The 18,443-nt window shown below is 46.7% G+C and overlaps 2 protein-coding genes across 2 annotated transcripts; one reads left to right on the top strand and one right to left on the bottom strand.

The window, feature by feature from the left end:
• Positions 1-17,843, bottom strand: LOC6550247. Its single transcript, XM_001977886.3, has 8 exons — positions 17,121-17,843; positions 7,539-7,703; positions 5,463-5,922; positions 5,184-5,394; positions 4,182-5,026; positions 3,920-4,121; positions 2,779-3,853; positions 1-514 (listed from the first exon to the last, which is right to left on the bottom strand). Exons 1-8 carry the CDS (start codon positions 17,151-17,153, stop codon positions 335-337), a joined length of 3,171 nt encoding a protein of 1,056 aa, XP_001977922.1. The 5' UTR covers positions 17,154-17,843; the 3' UTR covers positions 1-334.
• Positions 915-2,605, top strand: LOC6550248. Its single transcript, XM_001977887.3, has 2 exons — positions 915-1,390; positions 1,772-2,605. The coding sequence occupies exons 1-2, from the start codon at positions 1,288-1,290 to the stop codon at positions 2,314-2,316; spliced, it is 648 nt and encodes a 215-aa protein (XP_001977923.2). The 5' UTR covers positions 915-1,287; the 3' UTR covers positions 2,317-2,605.
• Positions 17,844-18,443: the final 600 nt, after the last annotated feature.

Raw genomic sequence — 18,443 nt, 5'->3', positions numbered from 1 at the left:
GACGATTTAATTTTATTCAACAATATCTTTCTACAAACAGCTAAACGTACAGACTAACAACTAAATTTGCTTTCTTCTCGACATGTTTAACATACAACTACAACATAGTTAATAAATATTACACAAAACAGCAAAAAAAAAAGACGTTTAAAAAATACAGTTAGCATAGAGTTACATAGGTTCGAGTAACATTAGAGCAGGTTAGTTACATATGCTTAATTGCCTTAGTTGCTTTGCTACACACACATACATATGTATAATACCCAGTGAGTTTCGGTTCCGTTTTCTACACAAATGCGCTGAGGGGCCCCCCGCCCCTGGTGGACTATTCCGACTATATCGCGCTGATCGTCTCGCGAATCCAGGCGGCGTTCGAGGCGATCTTGTCGTACATCCTGGGTCGCTCCACGCCCGACGGTCCGCAGGCGATCCGCCAGGAGGAGACCCCAATGAGCGCCCACTGATTCGTTCCGGGAATTAGACACTGTACGGGCGCTCCCGAATACTCCTCTTGCTGAAAATGTAACAAGCAAAAGCAGTTGAAGACTCAGTGCTACATCAAGTAATTGGAAATTAAAATATGTACATAAAAATAGTTTAATAAAATATAATTCTGGTCCACTCTAAAAAATGCTATGTAAATGTAAATTATGGCTGATTGGAATTATTTTACAATTTACAATTTGAATGTCAGCGGTTATTGTCCACTTCATAATTAAATATTTTAAAAATAATTGTGTATGAATTATGTAGGACCACTCTATTGCTTTAATATTTCACCATCGAACTAAACTAGTGTCTCCCCAATTGGCGATCGTGACGTCACACGCACGCGACATGCAGCAACGCGTTTGATGTAGAGCAAGAACAAGCAGTCGAAACAAAAACAAAATTGAATGAGTAATTTCTGGCTCGCTCTCTTTCTTACTCTCCCCAATTGCCATTCAAGTGAGCACGAGCGAACACATGCATGCATACACACGCATTTGCAACCCCCGTTACCTGCGAGGGCTTACCTAGGATAGCAAAAACAACAACTACGAGTGCAGCTGCAGGCATATAAAAGGAAAAACGGAGATGGCAAGAAAAAGCAAGGAACATCGCAAAAACAAACAAAAAACATAAAACGGAGCGCCAGCAGTTAGCTTGCATTCATTCGATCGGCAACTTTCCAAGCGAGCGCATCGCGGTGAGAAAAGTAGTAACAACAAAAAGAGAGAGAGAGAAGGATTTCCAGTGCGAAGATCGTTATCAATTTTACTATAAAATACAAAAAAAGAAAAACAAATGATGGCCGATACCAGGAGCAGCTTGAAGATCCTCTTCCAGGGCGAGACCAACCTCATCACCTGCGAATCCTCGAACACCTACGAAGAGGTCATCTCCCAAGGTGAGTCACGAAATTTTAATGGGAAAAGTGCAATATAGTGGCGTCGTCTTCCAAGCCAATTTAATTCAATACCCAAATTTGCGTGCCTTTGCTTTAAGTACACTGAATATTGCATCCCTACACAACATTTACATAATTCATAGCACTTTCTTCAGATAACTTAATATCAAAATAAGATTGCTTGAACATTCTTTTCATATATCTAAATATTATATATACCGTCAATTTTTTCATTCAGTTATTTCAATTTGTTGTTTTAACTTTAAGTTCATATTTTTCGCAATGCAAATGTATAATTTTGTAAATTTGGAAAACTTTAAATTGGTGTAGGAAATATTATTTGAGTATGGTGTAATATTAATTGACTGCCTTTTATTCCAGCCATGTCCCGCTTCGACATTCCGCAGACCCAAAAAAAAGCCCTTATCCTGACCAATGGCAAGGACTACGTGTTTGAGGCGCATTTGCTGGAGTACTTCCTACTTCTGTTTCCCTGCCCGGAGATCACCTTTCACCTGAGGTTTGACTGGTCAAAGATGCGCCGCAGTCTCGGCCAGACCGAATCCCTTAAGCGAAGGCGTCCAGTGGATTCAGAGCCAACTGTGGGCCAGAAGGAGGAGGATCAAGGCAAAGAAGATCCGTTGCCGGAGTACACGCCCGTGCCCGTCTACCGGATGAATTGCTTCATCGGATCGCTGCCCACTGGCGGCGCCATGCCCGTGCATCGTCAGAATTGCTTTCTTAGGGAGCAGTCCCAGCAGCAGCTGGTTGAGATTTCCATACCTCGGCTGCAGGAGGACGATGACCAGCAAAAGGAGCCGCCCAAGAAGCGCCTGCGCGTGGACGTCTGTGCCAGGCCAAGACGCACTGCGTCCACGTCAGTTGGTCCGTCACCCGTTCCTGTCCTGCGTCCGATTCGCATCTAGGTCGCCAACCACGGATTGTACATAGCTCTAGTATACGATACTCCAATTAAATGTACTCATAAGCTAAAAGGTTGAACCAATGTTCCTAAGACTTATACTATACCTATCGCACCAAACAAACGTCTAAGCCAAATGTTATATTATGTAGACTAACATTTTTTGTTGATAATTTTAAGCTATGTGAAAGCTACACACTTTAGTTCCACAGCTGTCTTTCGACCTATTATCGTATGATTTGAGATTACATTTTTTTTACTTTTAATTTTCAAATATACCATTTTATAAATATTAAATTCATCGCTTCTTTCTGTTTTCTGTTTTATACAAATTACTTATCATCTACATTTCGTGAATAATCAAATTGATATCCCCCTACTCTCAACGAAGTGGTTCAGTTTAATAAAGCTCAGATATAATAGCTTCAATATACGTAACACATTTCCCAGTCCGTTGGCTACTCACCGTGCAGTCGTACTTCTGGTAGGTGGCCTCCATGCACATGGAGTTCACGGTGGCGATGGACACATTCTCGCAGGGCGCCATGTCGCCCATCTTCAGCTGGACGCGCTGCAGGTGATCCCGCTGTCGGGACCAACCGAGTGTGTTGCAATTCGTCCAGATCTGCTCCTGGGCAGCCGGTCCAGCGGCCAAAACGGGTGCCTTGGTGGCCGTGCGGGCGGCGGTGGCGGAGGATGTGACCGCGGAGGAGGAGGAGTAGTAATTCACTTGCGGCGCATGATCCGGCAGAGGGTAGCCATCCAATTCCTGGTGCAGAGCCTCCGCTTTGGGCATATGGGAGGCGGCTGATTCGGCACCGAAGGGATCCTCCTGCTCGTCCTGATCCTCCTCTCCCTGGTTCTCCGTGGAGCTGTCCTGCTGCTCCTGCGACGGGATCAGGAAGAACTGCTGGTTCTCCTGCGACAATCGGCTGCGCTGCTGGCTGACCAGCTGACCCTCCAATCGCTCGGCCACCGGAACATGGGCTCTCCTCTGGGCCGGTGGCTGCTGGAGCAGACGTCGCTGCAGGGCGTCCGGCAGGCAAATGGGTCGCACATGGTCCGAGTAACTGACAGAGGTCTCCAGGCGCACCAGTGCCGCCGTCGAACCCTCCACCGGACTCTTGATCATGCCAATGATGCGGCGCCTCTGCGTCCACGGTGCCTTGGCGGACAGGCGAACTGCGCCCACAATGGCCATCCAAGTGGCGCGCGGCTGCCCCTGGAAACAGCCCTCGGTGGTGAGCACCCAGTCCTGCGAGATCAGGGTGCCGTCGCAAACGTGGATATCCTCGCGGAACAGCGCCACCAGCCAGGGCCAATCCCCGGGAGCGGACATCTTGGGCAGCGAGAGATGCTGCTTGGCATTGAACAGCGCCGACTGGACGCCACAGCGCAGCTCGCCGCAGCCCACGTAGAGCACTTGGCGTCGGGGGCAGTGCGTCCGTATGAAGCTGATCTCCGGCGCATGGGGATCCAGGACACGCACGTAGTCATTCAATCGCTCCGTATCGTTCTGCACATCGAATATTTCCACGGATCTGAAAGCATGACGATTAAGCATCTCACTTTATTTCGCCCTACATGTTGCCAAAAGGCATCCTTACTCGTATCCCAGGGACTTGCAAAGCGACTCGGAGACTGTTTGGCGCACCACCAGCTTGGCGTCGCCCTCCAGCCCCTCGGCGCACAGCTTGCCCACCACTCCCTTCTCGGAGAAGACGGCGTAGCCGGCGGAATGGAAGCGGGAGAGGTACGGAACCAGGGGCTCCGGCTGCAGCAGATCGGCGGCCAGTGGAGCTATGGACACTAGAAGGGGCACATGTGCATATAACGAGCATCGGATATGGGGAACAACTGGCTACTCACGGCAATCCTTCTCGTCGGCGCCGTCCGGACAGTCCGCCTTGCCATCACATCGCGCCTTGCGGGGCACACACGCCCTGCCACGCCCACAGTACAGGGCGTTGGGGGAGCAGAAGGCGCAGCTGCGCTCGTCGGAAAGGTCCGGGCAATCGGCGTAGCCGTCGCAGAGCCGAGGGCTCTGGACATTGGACTGCATGTCGCTGACGCAGTGGGGCTTCTGGTGGCAGGACTGGGTGCCCGTGGATTCCGGGAACCGCTCGCAGTCGAAGAACTGCCGGAAACGCTGCGGCAATCGACCGCCACAGCCGGCCATGAAGGACTCGCAGTACTCGCGGCAAATCTGGCCCGGAGTGGGCTGCAAATTGGAGCCGTGAGTGTCGCACGGCGGCTGCAGGAGCCGGCACACAAAGTCGTAGGCCTCCCGATGGCACTCGCCGTCCACCAGCTCCCGGAACACGATCACGTCCTCGGCCAACTGTGCGTAACTGGCGTGTCCCAGCAGATTCGGATAGGTTGTGATGTTGTAGCCCACCTGGCGGCAGTAGGACAGCTCCAGTGGTGAGCAGCGGCGTGGCGGCGCCGGCGTGGTGGTCACCACCGGCTCGGTGGTCTCATCGTGTCCGCCCAGCGGCGAACTGGACATCACGGGCTCCTCGATCAGGCCAGTTGTCTCCTTGATGCTTAAGCTGGCCACGTCCACCGTCATGTTGGCGAAGTGGCGACGCTGCTGCGGCGGCTGGGTCATCTCCTCGTGGAACAGGGCCAAAAGGTCGCCACTGCTCACCAGGCCCGCGTACGGATCGAAGATCATGTTGAAGTGCACGACTATGTTGTTGTTATCCTCGCTCCTGTGCGTCCAACAACGAGAGTACTCAATTATTGGCGGGGCAAATTAGGGAGATTTAGGATTAGGGCGGATTAGGGATAAGGCGCAGGGAATAGGAAGCAAGGGACGGGGGCAGTGGGTACGGAGGGCAGGACAGAGACAAGGGCAGTGTTACGCACCCATCCAGGGCCAAAATCTCGCTGCCCTCGTAGGCCTCCCGCAGGTCGGATCGGCGCAGGGTGAGATTGATGCGCTCCCGGTAGTCGCGCGCCTTGTGCTGGAACCTCATCGAGTTCTGGTTGGCCAGCTCCATGCTCCACTTGTCGTTCAGCACCATGAAACGGCCGCGGAAAACGCGATCTGGCAGCGGCTCCGGTCGGAAATAGGTATCTGCATGGGGTAAACAATCGGTTGGTAAGGGCAGCTATGGCAAGAGAAGCGTTCACTGAAGTACTAACATCCGACGTAGACGAAGATTCCGGCGACGAGCAGGGCGATGAGGAATCCAGCGATGACGGCACAGCCGCACTTTTGGCCATCGCCCAGTTTCCGGCGCGTGAAGCGGATGTCCGAGTCGGTGGACAGGACGGACTCGGACTTTCGCCTCAAGCCGTGGTTGTGCTGGTGCATGTGCAGTTGGTGTTCCCGCTCCCGCTCCCGCTCCCGTTCTCTGTCTCGATCCCTGTCTCTTTCCCGCTCCCGCTCCCGATCCCGTTCTCGTTCCCGCTGCTGCGTGGCCTCCAGTGGCGGTCCCAAGGCCAGGCCGGCTGCTCCTGCGCCGGCGGAAGCGGCACTTCCATTGCCGTGACTGTGGTGCGGCTTGTGGTGCCTTGTGCATCGGGTGTTGTGGAAAACCTTCGGCGGCTGAGCCGTGGTGCCCACGCCGCCACTCGGATTGGGATTACTCTGGACAATGCCCTGCGAACAGCCGAATACAAATAAGGAAAAAAGAAAGACACAATCATCAGTATTAAGCACTTTTCGGCGGACTCAATAATTAAGCCAGGTCGCTGACCAGCTAAGCGCCTTAAATGCTGTTCAATTTTCAGCAAAATCATGCCGTTAAATCAAATCACGGAACGAACCGGCTGTGAAAACTCTCAGAAACAAAAACAAAAAGAAGCGGGGAAAAATGCAAAATCTCGCACTTGAAAATTAGGATTTTTCTCGTTTTTAATGCCGCTGCAGCATGCAAATGCGGCATGCAATATTCGGGTATTGTGCGAGGAAGCGCTGCATTAATTAAGGAAATTCCTATTGCAAATCGGCATTCGTTTTCTGGTTACTTGTGCTGTGTATTTACGTTCAGCAATTAATTAATTGCGCGCCGTTGGCGTTGCCAACTTAATGAAGCGTGGCAGGGCGGCGTTGCCAACCGAAGTGCGGCTACCGCTAACCGGAGGTTTGTTTGAATTTGAATTTGAATTTAGAAGCACGTTCAATTCAATAATTCAAATAAATAATTCATCATTGAGGTACAATCAGTGTGGTTTCCACAGCTTCTGTTTCTTTTAAGCAGACCGAAATAGCACGTAACATAGCGGCGCCAGAAGGGGGCAATTGGCTTTTATGTTGCAGTTGCGAAAGCGGCTAAAGCAGAAAGACAGAACGCAGACACGGGCACAATTTAGAAAAACAATTAAAGCGCAACTAAGGTAAGGGGAAAAAGCACTGCCGGCTGTTGCCACCACTTTTCTTGGGGCCAAGACGAAAACGGGTCAGCGCTCGGCCCAGTTTCAGTTTTTCTCGTCGGCTGCGTGCTTCCATGTGAAGTGATTCCAAGTGATTCCAAGTGAATCCATGTGGTTCCATGTGATGTGATGCTGCTGGCGAAGCCAACTGAACAGCAATAACAATGCAAACTAATGTCCAGCGAACAACAAGTAATTAAACCGAAATGGCTTCCTCGTTTCATAATCCCCACATCGCTCAACACTTTTCACCACTTTCGGCCAATTCCACACTCTTAACACTCTTACGCACTTTAACACTCGGCCGCCCAGTTTCCCAATCGCATTTCGCCAATTTTTATACCGTTACTCGTGGAGTAAAAGGGTATACTAGATTCGTTGAGAGGTATGTAACAGGCCGAAGGCAGTGGCATACCTCCAAATGTTTCTGGCGCAGTTCTCTAAAAATCTGCATTCAAATTTAGAAATTCATTTTTTTTTTAATTTTATTTTGGTGTTAAGATGTTGTAGAAACTCAAAAATGTCGACTATAGCATTCTATCTTGTTATTACTTCTTCTGGGCCGCCTCATGTCAACTGGGCGTCGGAGGGTTAAAGTCGGGGTGTGCGAGTCAAGAGTCAGTCGGCCGCATAGCGGTTAACGTACGCGGCGCACGTGCAGCGAAAATTCGCAGTTACCTCATCTGGATTCGGATCTTTTGCACTCGCATTTTGCCGCAGTTTGCTGCATTTTCGCGCATTTTCCTGCATTTTCCAGCAGCACCGCAACTCTGCGCGCATCACTTTCGCTGCTGCTTTTCCCAATTTCCCTAATTACCGCACAGTTGCGTTAATTGGGCTCACCTTCCAATTTTTGCCGTTCGTCTGCATGCTCTTCTCCTTGTTGCGATTGCTGCAGTTGCTGTTGTTGTTCTTCTTATCAGCAGCCGCCAAATTTGCCGCATTTGCATTGGAATTGGCCGTCGACAACGGGGCGGATGATTTATCCGCGTCGCGCGATTTTTTCATCTGCAAAAGAGGTTGCAAAGGAAATTATTACTCAGAAATTAAAATGAATAATTAAATTCAGCATACATAGCATTTGGCATTTTTCAGATTGCGCCCAAAAAAGAAGAGATTACTGGACAAATTGCATCGAAGGAACTACTCACCCACTTAGCCACGGCTAATTTATCACGATTTAAGCCGCATTTTGGGCAGATATCTATCCGAAGCGAGCCCGAGCAACGAGAATTCAGCCTAAGCAACCGCCCACGGCCAAAAAAGTTAGCTTAGCAGTAAACCAAAAACAGAACTGAGGTACAGTAGTCACTCCCACGCAGGCTCACATACGTAGAACCTCTACACATCAGATCCACACACTAATTCGCTCGTAGTCCTAATCTTAATGATTAATTAATGGAAAAAGCTGGCTTGCTTTAAATAAGCCGCTTGGGAAACATTGGCCAATGATAGCCAATTGCTATCGATGCGAAATGGTGAGTGAGCTATGTAAGTGGATCGCATAACTAAACAGCAAGCACTTTGCCACATTGCAACTGTCGCATGCTGTAATTAAAAATGCGCCACACTCGTAATTGCCCATTTCGGCCATGTAATCGGACTGGTAGAAAGGTAGATGGGTAGATGGTGCCCACTGTGCCGCGATCAGCCGGGCAGCGAGTGGCGAAAATTAATATAATCCATTGTTACAGACCTGGTAATGGAGACGACATGCGCCGGACGCCCGAAAGCAGCCAACTAAGCAGCTAGCCAAGCGGACAGGTGCTAATTGTGCGACTACGAATTTAGCACGGTCCGCCCGTACAGTTGCCCCCGCCTGCGGTGAACCGCTCCCAACAGCCAGTCTCCGTTCACCGCCCTCTGGGTCGCTCAAACTTGGCTCGCTCCAGTTTTGACCAACTCAAAAAACGTCAAATAACACCAACAGCCAACAGCCAACCATCATCGTAATGCAAGCGGTGCCCAATGTCAAGAAAAGAAAGTTTCGCTGTTGGTTTTTCGCTGCTTATTGTTTGCTCATTTCATTTCGTTTAGCATATTTACATATTTTTGATTATTCGCTGGCAAAGCCACCAGTTTGCTCCCATTACTTGCCGCCTATTTGGGCCACAGTTGCCCGGCAACCGAGTTTGGACCTCTGAAAACGAGATCTGATTATAGCCATGCTATGATAGCCAGTGGTTACGTCAAAGTGAATACGAATGGGTCCAGCATCGCAATTTGAAAGTTCAAGAACTGGATGAACACATTCTGAGGAAAAGGGAAAGCTCGCTTAATTCCCATGCTGGCCTATCACACATTTAAATACCAGTATCCAATACCAATCAATAAAATCGCATGCAACAAGGGCGCCTGCTGAATTCGGTCATCGGTGGGGTCGCTTTCCTTTTCAGGCAAATGGAAAAATGCCGTAAATCTCGCTGCAACTTTCTTTGCGTCGCTGAGACCATAAGGTCAACCAGTCTGAAGTTGGGGGGGCCAAACTTTTGGGAGGCCTGGGCTTTCGATATGTGGCAGAGTTCAAAAGACTGAGGCCACGAACTCGTTTTTCCCATTTCCATTTCCACATCGACAAGTGTCATTGGAGAAAAAGCGAAGAAGCTTCGCATTTTTGAATAGCTCGGCTTTGGCTTTGACTTTGACTTTGGCTTGGCTGCCACAAAGCGAAAGCGAATTTTTATCGTGCCAATTGCAGTCGAAAATACACTGCATTTTTATTTTTTCGCTGCTGCTGCTGCTGCTGCAGCTATTGTACATTTTCAAAGCCAAGGCAGCTGGATGCAGCTGGAAATGAAAGTGTTTTTGTTGCCGCTTCTGCCACCGCAAACACGTTTCGGCAAACATGTTTGAGCGAACTGCAGTCGCCATCGGCTCTTGGCTCCCGAAACAACCTCCCCTTTCCACGAATTTTCCTAATTAGTCGCCCGTGTGAAAGAAAAGCGAAAACGAGACGTGGCTCCCAAACATCAGGCATCCGTGGACCTACATACATATGTACGTATGTACGTATATTCGCACTATTATGAGCCAGAGTTTCCACAGAACAATTAAAAGACTGCCGAAGGCGGCTCGAGCTCGGATGTATGCAGAAACAATGGTTTATGGAGCCATGGAAACAATCCTACAAATTGGGCTAATAAAATGATGTTACAATGGCAGGCCTATATACCAAATTGTGGCATCAAACTGCTTCTTTGTCCCCGGTTCCCACTGTATATCTTTACAATACTAGTCTTGGGAAGTGACTTAACCCAATCACTTCAGCTGATGCATTCGAATATCAGCCTGGGCTAGGAACTCGGATATTAAATCATTACAGCGCTAGTTTCGCAATCGCACGTAAAGCACAATGGTGATAGCAATTTTGGGTCAAGTTACTACTGGGTAGACTTTATGCAATGATCAGCAAACCCGAGCCAGATGGATCGCCAGTGGCTAATACGACGGAGGGTCGAGTTTCACCACGCTACCCCATAGGACAGCCAAGTTACCAGAGTTAGGAACCCCATGCCATCATACGCCATCATACGCCACTCGAAGTAGTGCACCCAGTGGTCAAGTTTCGCACCGATCAGTGGGCCAGCAGTCCAGTTCGCTGAGTTAGGAGCAGCGAGACCAGCGCTCGAGTATCACATTTCACCGTGTGTCGAGTGCATTGTGGCATTTGGAAGTGGAGACACGTGCCCCCGAAGTGGGAACAGGCTGCATTTGGGATTTGGGGCGGGAACGGGGAAACGGGGAAACGGAAGGGAATGCCACAAAACGGCAGCTGTGACAGCTTTTCACTAATTTCCCTTCAAGCAGCCGCCGCAGACTCCGTGTTTCTTGAGTTTTCTCGGTTTTCTCAGTCGCAGCTGCCACTCAATCGTGACGAATTAATAACGGAACGTTTGCCGAACGAACGGGGAAAGCTGCAGCTGAACAATAAACGGGTGGAGGAGCCCTCCTGCCCCAAAGTGGCGAACAAAAATGGGAAAAATAATGGGAATGGGAAAAACACTTACAAATCCGACGACAAGGCGACTTCGGCCGCCAGATAAAAGCGAACAGCTTTGACCCCTACCCCTTCAAGGAGCGTTTGCCACTGCAACTGTTGCTGTTGCTGTTGCTGTTGCAACAGTTGCAACTGCGCTCTCACTCTCTCCGGCATGCACTGGGCGAAAAGACGAGACGGAAGTGCTGGACTAAAGTACTTTCTCCACTCAACAGATTTGAAATGTTCTCAAGACTGCCAATGCTCTGTATGCTGAAAAAACCTAGCCTAGAGTACAATCATCATGCGTTGGAAAACTACTCAAAAATATCCAAGATTTTTTTCAAAACTTGCCAGCACGCCTATTTGCCCCCAATCGCATGGGTACGTGCGTGCTGGATTATCTTAGGATGGGATCAGATGGGATCTGATGGGATCATATCGGGCGAGGAATGGAATAGATGGCTTCGCTTGGCGGGGCTTGTGCCAAGGAATCGGCGACGACGACGTGACTGAGACCGCTTCTCCGATTCTACGATTCTCCAATTCTCCGATTCTCCGATTTTCTGGCCACTTGGAAACTGGGTTGCCTTCTTGTTTCTGGGTGTGTGCCTCTTTGCAGTCAAAGTGGGTGAAGTCGTAGTGACTCACTCGTCAACTCGACGGCCTACGATCGCAACTAGCAAGCCCCATCAATTATTGCAAATCAAAATGCAATGCAGCAAGCAGATGCACTGGGAGGAAGCGGTGGCTAGTTACTTGGAAAGCATCATAATTCATAGGTGTGTTTACTACGAAATCCAATGTAGAAAGTGTAGGAACAATAAAACGAATGGTTCTTCTTCTAAAACACAAGTTTCGATTAATGGATGAAGCCGTGTTTTTTGCAGTGTACCTTGACAGCTCTTTAAGTTGGACCCACGGCTTTGTTGTGAATTCCAAATGAAGTAGAAAGTTCTCAGCTCAAACAAAAAGAGAATCGATCATTGGAATGCCGCTGGGCGCTTTCTTGGCCATTTGTTCATTTATTTTTATTTGGCCCACCGCACCTATCGCCCTCTCTTTCGCCGCACATGTGCCCGCCTGCTCTCCTCTTTGCCGTCTTCTGGGTGGAAGAATTGTCTATTCTGAATGCGATTCTGCGGGCCGAAATGGGAATGGGACTGTTTTGCCATGGCTGTGATTATGTGGGAACCACAGTAGATTTCAAAGATAAGCTTAGAAATTAGCATAAATAAATAATAAATAAATAGGAAGAGTATAGAAAAAGACGCCGAATAGGGGTTGATGAACCAAATGTTTGCATTAAGAAATTCCTTTACAGGTAGATCACTTTGTGTAAGTTTAATACTCTCTTTACTTATTATAAAACTTCCATATCGATAACGACTTTTTGGCAAATCCCACGTCTTTTTGTTCAAGGCAACTCCGAAATGTTATTCCCACAATTTTCAAAAAAAACATTAATTTCCGCTGAGATTAGCATATTTAATTGAAATTTTGCAACTATTTCGGAAGACCAACTGCAGCAGGAAAATGCCACAAAAGGTAAACAGCCAAAATGAAAACAAATCGAATAAAAGTCGAAAAACACGCCTTGAAAAAAGCAAGCAAAAATGAAAAGTAAAAAAAACAATTTGCCCACGCTGCTGACGTCACTGGTTCAAGGCTGCAAGCAGTGCGCTTTTTGCCAATCGTTTTCTAGTTTTCAAGTACTACAAGTAAGTGGGGTATAAATCAGAAATACAATTATTAAGCAGAAAACCCATAAATCGAGTAATAAGAGTTCATTGCGAAAGAGGAGAGAAATGTTGTGAGGCGGCTTGAAGATTTGTGCTACTTTCTTCTGAGAGCGCAGACTCCGCTTCTGTGGCTTTTGTCACTGCTTGTTTTGTGTGCTTCTCCATTCTTCTCGTCTTCCCCCCTCCCTCTCCCGCTCTCCCTCACCACCACCCTTCCCACCACATTTTACTTCTAATTTATTTCAATGACATTTGTCGAAAAATGCAAGCAGTGGGAGAAAGTTCTTTGCTCCCTCTTGCACTCACAGGAGAAGCCAGTGCACAGAAAAAAAAACCTGCGAGTCAATAAAAAAAAAATACTACGAAATTAATAGAGCTTGTTTATTTTTTACGTTTATCACACATGCAAGGTAACGCCTGAAATGAGGTACCTATTTTTCCCAGTGTTTGTTCCGCTGCTTAACCGCTTTACTGCTTTAATGATTTGCTACTTTGCTCTGTCAAAAGGTCGATTCAGAAAATATTTGATTGTGCTCAGACCAGCAGAAAAATCAAGCTCAGCTTAACCCACTAAAGACCGCGATTTAAAGCACTGCAAAGATTACGCGAAATGAAAAAAGAAATTGTGGGCATTATGTCAAAAATATATGATCTTAAATTGGAAAGATTATTATCAAATAATAATGCAAAATCGTAAGTTACTACTTATAGGAAATACAAATTTCAATGCAACCAAACAGAGCAGTGGACTCTCAGAGGGTTAAGTCAACTTACTTTGTTGCCAATCCCAACTTGTTGCTGTGTTGTGGCATTTGGCCAAATGGCAACAGCATTTTATTTCATATTGCTGCTGCCGTTGCTGGATTTTCTTTGGTAAGGTGAACCTGTTGCACATGGCAGCCAAATGCGACAGCCAGTGAAGAACGCCAGCTGAAGATGGATGCAAATGTCCAATAGCCAAATCTTTGGCCAAACCAAAAGTGTTCCTGCCTCTTTGTGGGTCGACAAACACTGAAAATTGACTAAGTAATAAAATGGGCATAGGCCTATTTCATGGATTTTATGCCAAATTGAGACTCTTGAGATTAAGTGATTGTGCAAAAAAGGGAAAAAGACAAGCAAATAGAGAAGAGAGTGGGGGGAAAATTCGCAAACGAAAACCGAAAATAGCTAAGACAATAATGGGGCCCACAAGGCAGATAAGCCTAGAAAAACATGGAAAAAATCGCCGCAAAGCAAAATCGGCGGCAGACAACTGAAAGTTGTTGCGTTTGTTTCTAAGCCAAACGAGTTTGTTGCTGTTGTCGCTGCAATCACTTTTTGGCGCATAAGCTCAAACTCCAACTCCAACTCAAATCCCAGCTCCAGCTCCAGACCAAGAGTAGACCCGTGGACTTGTTGGAATGCCAAGCACCACACACACACACACACACATGGCGACGCACAGCAGCGGTCACAGCACTATGTCCTTCTGACGCAGAAAAAAGAAAACAATTTAGCAACAAGTTGCAACGAACGCCTGGCAATTTGGCATTTTCGCCTCAAATGTGATGCACCTTTTTGGCATTTTGAAAGTCGAAACCTATTCTCTCGATCGCAGCTGTGCACATATGCATTTATGTACAGGAATACGTACAGATCGCAGTTTAAATTACAGCGGGCGGACTTGTGAGAAACGAATCGAAATGAACCCACAACAATCGCAGGCAGCATAAGCCCCCAATTGCTCAATGCTCGTTGTATTGCCTTTGGCGGCCAACACCAACAATTACAACACTTACAACAGTTTCAACAATTTCAACAATAAAGACAACAGCAGTTGGGGGCCCTATTTAAGGCACACACGCCCTGCAAACCACCAACAACCAACAACTTACAAGCAACAGCTAACAATCAGCAACCAACAACCAACAAGCTACAACAATAAACAACTAACGGGCGAGAAAACTTTGGTCAAGCCGAAAAACCTTGGTTCCAAAATGTGTTGAATAATACCCCTAACAAATGTCTTTCAAATGCAGTTTTGTCCATGGCCTTGGTTTCAATTGCGAACTCATTAGAACCCAGCATTTAATGGAGACCATTTGCTAGAATAGTCTTTAAATGGCAAACACTCGTTTCATTTCATTTTAGATATTATCGCACAGATTATAGATTGTATCTTATAGATATCATCAGTTACTAGCTTCTCAATTCGATAGCAAGAATGCAGCTATAAAATCACGAAACTGCGAGCAACTTGCTTTGCATATTTCCAGCGAAGAGCATTGGATATTCGCATAGGATTGGAGCCACCATCATCACTTCATCACTATTATTGTTGGAAACGACATATTTTGTTTTTGAAAAATTCTCATCAGCCGAGACAACAAAAGAAAGAGAAACAGCCACACAAATACGGGTATTCAACGACTCATTTCACAAACGAATTTATACACGCCACCAAAACAGTTGCTGATTGCTGGGAGAAATACAAGATACAAAAAAACACAAGACACAAGACACAAATTACAAATTACAAATTACAAGAGGGAAATAATAATAAAGAAAAGCAACAGAAACTGACATTTTTGCATGAAAACAGCTGCAAATTAAAATCGCAAGGAACTGAAGATTTGCAGAAGACGACAACGCATTCTGCACAGAGAGAAATAGCAGTCTACTTCGGAGCAATTGCAACTTGGAATTTGGCATTACGCCAATACCCATCAAGTTGTATGGCTTCAAAATGATATGCTAACAACCTTACCCATAACTTTGTTGCTAACTACTTAAGTTTAATCCAAAATAGTCACTTTTTGTTGGAGTGTGGCAAACTTTTGATTTCTTTGGTGAGGCGGGCCAGATTTTTACAGCGCAGCGCCCGAGGCAAAAGCAACAAACAACCATTTTAATAATACCAACAACAGCGAGCGGCAAAAGTAAGTTACTAAGTCAAAATTGGCTTATAACGGGACGCACTTTCACTTAAACGCAGCCGAAGTCGCTGCTCTCTTTCTGTGCATGTGTGTGTGCGTGAGTGTGTCTGTGAGTGTGTCTGTGTGTGGGGATGCTGCTGCCCCCAGCCACAAAAAGGGGGCGTGGCACCATCATTTCCATAAACTTAGCAGAAGCCCAAGCTCGCACGCACAGTGGGTCAAAATCGCATTAGTTCGATGGAATATAGAGATCATTCAAGCTGCATGGTAGTTCTTTTTATTACATTTTTACCTCCCATCAAGTTACTTTTAATATCTTTTCCTATTTCGTTTTCAAGGATGTGACCCACCAATTACTATGCATATATCGAGCTTAAGCTGCTGCTCCCAAGATGATAAGTACGTAACATTTTGTTTCAGTGGACTGATATGCCGCACAAATGATTACTATATCAATAGCAACTATGCCGACCACAACGATGAGCGGAATGGTAAGTGTGTGCGATCATAAGGTCGTTAACTGCGAGTGGCCACTGTGCAGCATATGCGACTACTGTGGATGCGATCCCGTTGCTGATTGGAAATCGTTAGCAGGTTACCGATATCGCCGTCTGGTGCAGCACTGTTGCATAATGCCAATCCGCAGCACGACAAAAAACAAAGATGAAAAAAAACAAGCAAACAACGCGACGCTTTTACTTTTGTTTCATTAATTATGGCTGCTCAGCGATTTCCAATTATGACAGCGATTGGAAAGCCGTTTAAGCCGAGTGACCAAAAATGAGCCAAAGAAAACTAAAACGAAATGACCAAACAACCCGGAATCCAAACAACCAAACAACCAACGAGTATTGCCCTTTCAAGAATCCCCACGGATAATCGCAGCCCCATCGCATTTTGTGGCATTTCGAAAGGCAATGGCTACATGTGTTTGCTATGCTAAATGGCCTGCAGGAATGCGCAGATACATTTCACTATTGTCTGGGAAATGGCCAACAATGCACTTGATTCTGGCCCTGGGCGCTGGGAGAGGCCTAAGTCCTGTTTTGCCTAACTCTACTGTCGCAAAAATATTCGATTTTCCATCTTCAAAACCTATAGATACATCTAGGGTTATAGAGATAATTCATATTCAGATTCCCAATAGCGTATCTTCAAACCTTTTAGATACATCTAGGGTTATGGAGCTGTAATTATTGAGCTCATATTCGAATTTCCAACAGCGTATCTTCAAGACTTATAGATACATCTAGGGTTATAGAGCTGTAGTTATTCAGTTCATACTCGAATTTCCAACAGCGTATCTTCAAAACCTATAGATACATCTAGGGTTATAGAGCTGTAGTTATTCAGTTCATACTCGAATTTCGAACAGCGTATCTTCAAACCTTTTAGATACATTTAGGGTTATGGAGCTCATAGATATTGAGTTCACTGCGACTGTGAGCAGCATGAGTGTTCGAACCTTTCGAGTGAAAGAAATGGGCTTAGTCTTTTGTATCGAGCGACTTTGCTAGTTGAAGCACAAGCCCGATGCTTAATTAGATGTAAGAGCGTTCGCAGATTTAATTAATGATACCCGAGCCACGCAGAACCGTAGTGCCATGTTGGCCTGTTGGCCTGTTGCCCTGGACATGGAGAAAGACAAGTGCCGAGTTCGCTCATAATGCAATTAAAAAGCGGAGAAATGTGTACTTTCGGACCTCTGATTAGGTTGAGCTACTGGCCGCTGGAATTAGCCGCATTTCCTGGCGGCGGCCACTCGTAATTGAGTTGAACTAGAACTCACCTGGCTGTTGCTGCAGTAGTATATGTCCGACATCCTGGATCTGGATCTCGTTCTGGCTCTGGCTTTGGATGTGGATGTGGGTTCGGATCTGGAGGTGCCCTCCGCCTGCTCCGCTGTCGCGGACTCGCGCCACTCGAAAACCTTTCAGCGTTTCAGCTTGCTTGCGTTATGGAGACGGGAACGAAGTGGACAGCATCACCTGGTGGTGATCCAGGCGATCCAGGCGACCCAGGCGATCCAAGCGAACTGGCGAGCAGGTGAAGCAGCCCTAGGTGCTGGCCAAAACGGCTGTAAAGTCGCTGGCAACCTGTTTTGCGCCGCGGAAAAGTGTCACACAGCCCGGTTGGCTGGCAATCGATATGGCCAGTTGACGTCTTTGTTTTTGGCGGCTTAGGTTTTCCGCATATTTATCCGCCTTTGGGCAGAGCCGCACAATACAAACAAAACAAAATAGCAAGCAAATATATATGCATATATATATTAAATGCAAACAATGCCGCACTTCACGCTCCGTCTTGCAGAACACACGACCACCACTGGCTTTTTCGCCGCTTTTCCCGCTTTCCCGCTTTTCCCGCTTTCCACATGCGCATGCGCGCACCTTTCTTTCGGATATCGCCAGGTGATGCACTCCACGGATATGCGAGCTTGGGGATCTGAGTGCCGCTACACGACCGTCTCGAGCGGAGCTAAAACGCCAACTAACTTGGCCCAAACGGGCGACTTCTTCGGCGGCCGCAACGAAAGTTGTCGCAACCAGTTTTCAGTCTTCTGGGCCTCATATTTGCCACTCTTGCACGCCAATGAAGTGAGCTGTACAATATTATTTTGAAAAACTGTTCCAAAGAGGCCTGCATTCTAAGTCAAGTCACTTTTCCATTTATTGCATTTTGACTTGTTCTATACATGATTTAATTTCTAATTTTCATTTGATTTAATTTCTTTCTTTCTTGGTCGTATGTGCAAACATAACTTATTTCTCTCTGTGTAGCACGCGCGCGGAAGAACAACACTGCACTTTTAAGCCGGTAATTTATGCGATGATTAATTCGAATGAAGCGGGAAAGATCCTGGCCAGATATACACATATGTACGCACATACATATGTACATATGTGCGTCTGGATGAATGTTTGCTGATAAGAACATTGAAAATAACCATAATACATTTTGGTCGCAATAGAACTGTCAAATATCTAACAAACACTTGTAACATTTCAAGTAGAGCTGCTTTAAAATAGTAACAATATGTGATATTCTCAAAAGGTTAAATTCACCGAACTGATTTCAAATTTCTAGTAATAACTTAAGTAAGTTATAGAAA

Source organism: Drosophila erecta, unplaced genomic scaffold (assembly GCF_003286155.1).
Source record: "Drosophila erecta strain 14021-0224.00,06,07 unplaced genomic scaffold, DereRS2 tig00000126-arrow-pilon, whole genome shotgun sequence".
NCBI classification, from domain to species: Eukaryota; Metazoa; Arthropoda; class Insecta; order Diptera; family Drosophilidae; genus Drosophila; species Drosophila erecta.
The sequence above is the reverse complement of the archived record's forward strand: the minus strand, read 5'-3'. Positions and strand labels throughout refer to the sequence as shown.

Excerpts from the sequence above, each read along its gene's own strand:
- LOC6550248 (XM_001977887.3), top strand. The coding sequence starts at position 1,288 with ATGATGGCCGATACCAGGAGCAGCTTGAAGATCCTCTTCCAGGGCGAG. Across the intron at positions 1,391-1,771 it reads CGAAGAGGTCATCTCCCAAG|CCATGTCCCGCTTCGACATT; the intron begins GTGAGTCACGAA and ends CTTTTATTCCAG.
- LOC6550247 (XM_001977886.3), bottom strand. The coding sequence starts at position 17,153 with ATGTCGGACATATACTACTGCAGCAACAGCCAG. Across the intron at positions 3,854-3,919 it reads TGCAAGTCCCTGGGATACGA|ATCCGTGGAAATATTCGATG; the intron begins GTAAGGATGCCT and ends TCATGCTTTCAG. Across the intron at positions 515-2,778 it reads ACCAGAAGTACGACTGCACG|CAAGAGGAGTATTCGGGAGC; the intron begins GTGAGTAGCCAA and ends TTACATTTTCAG.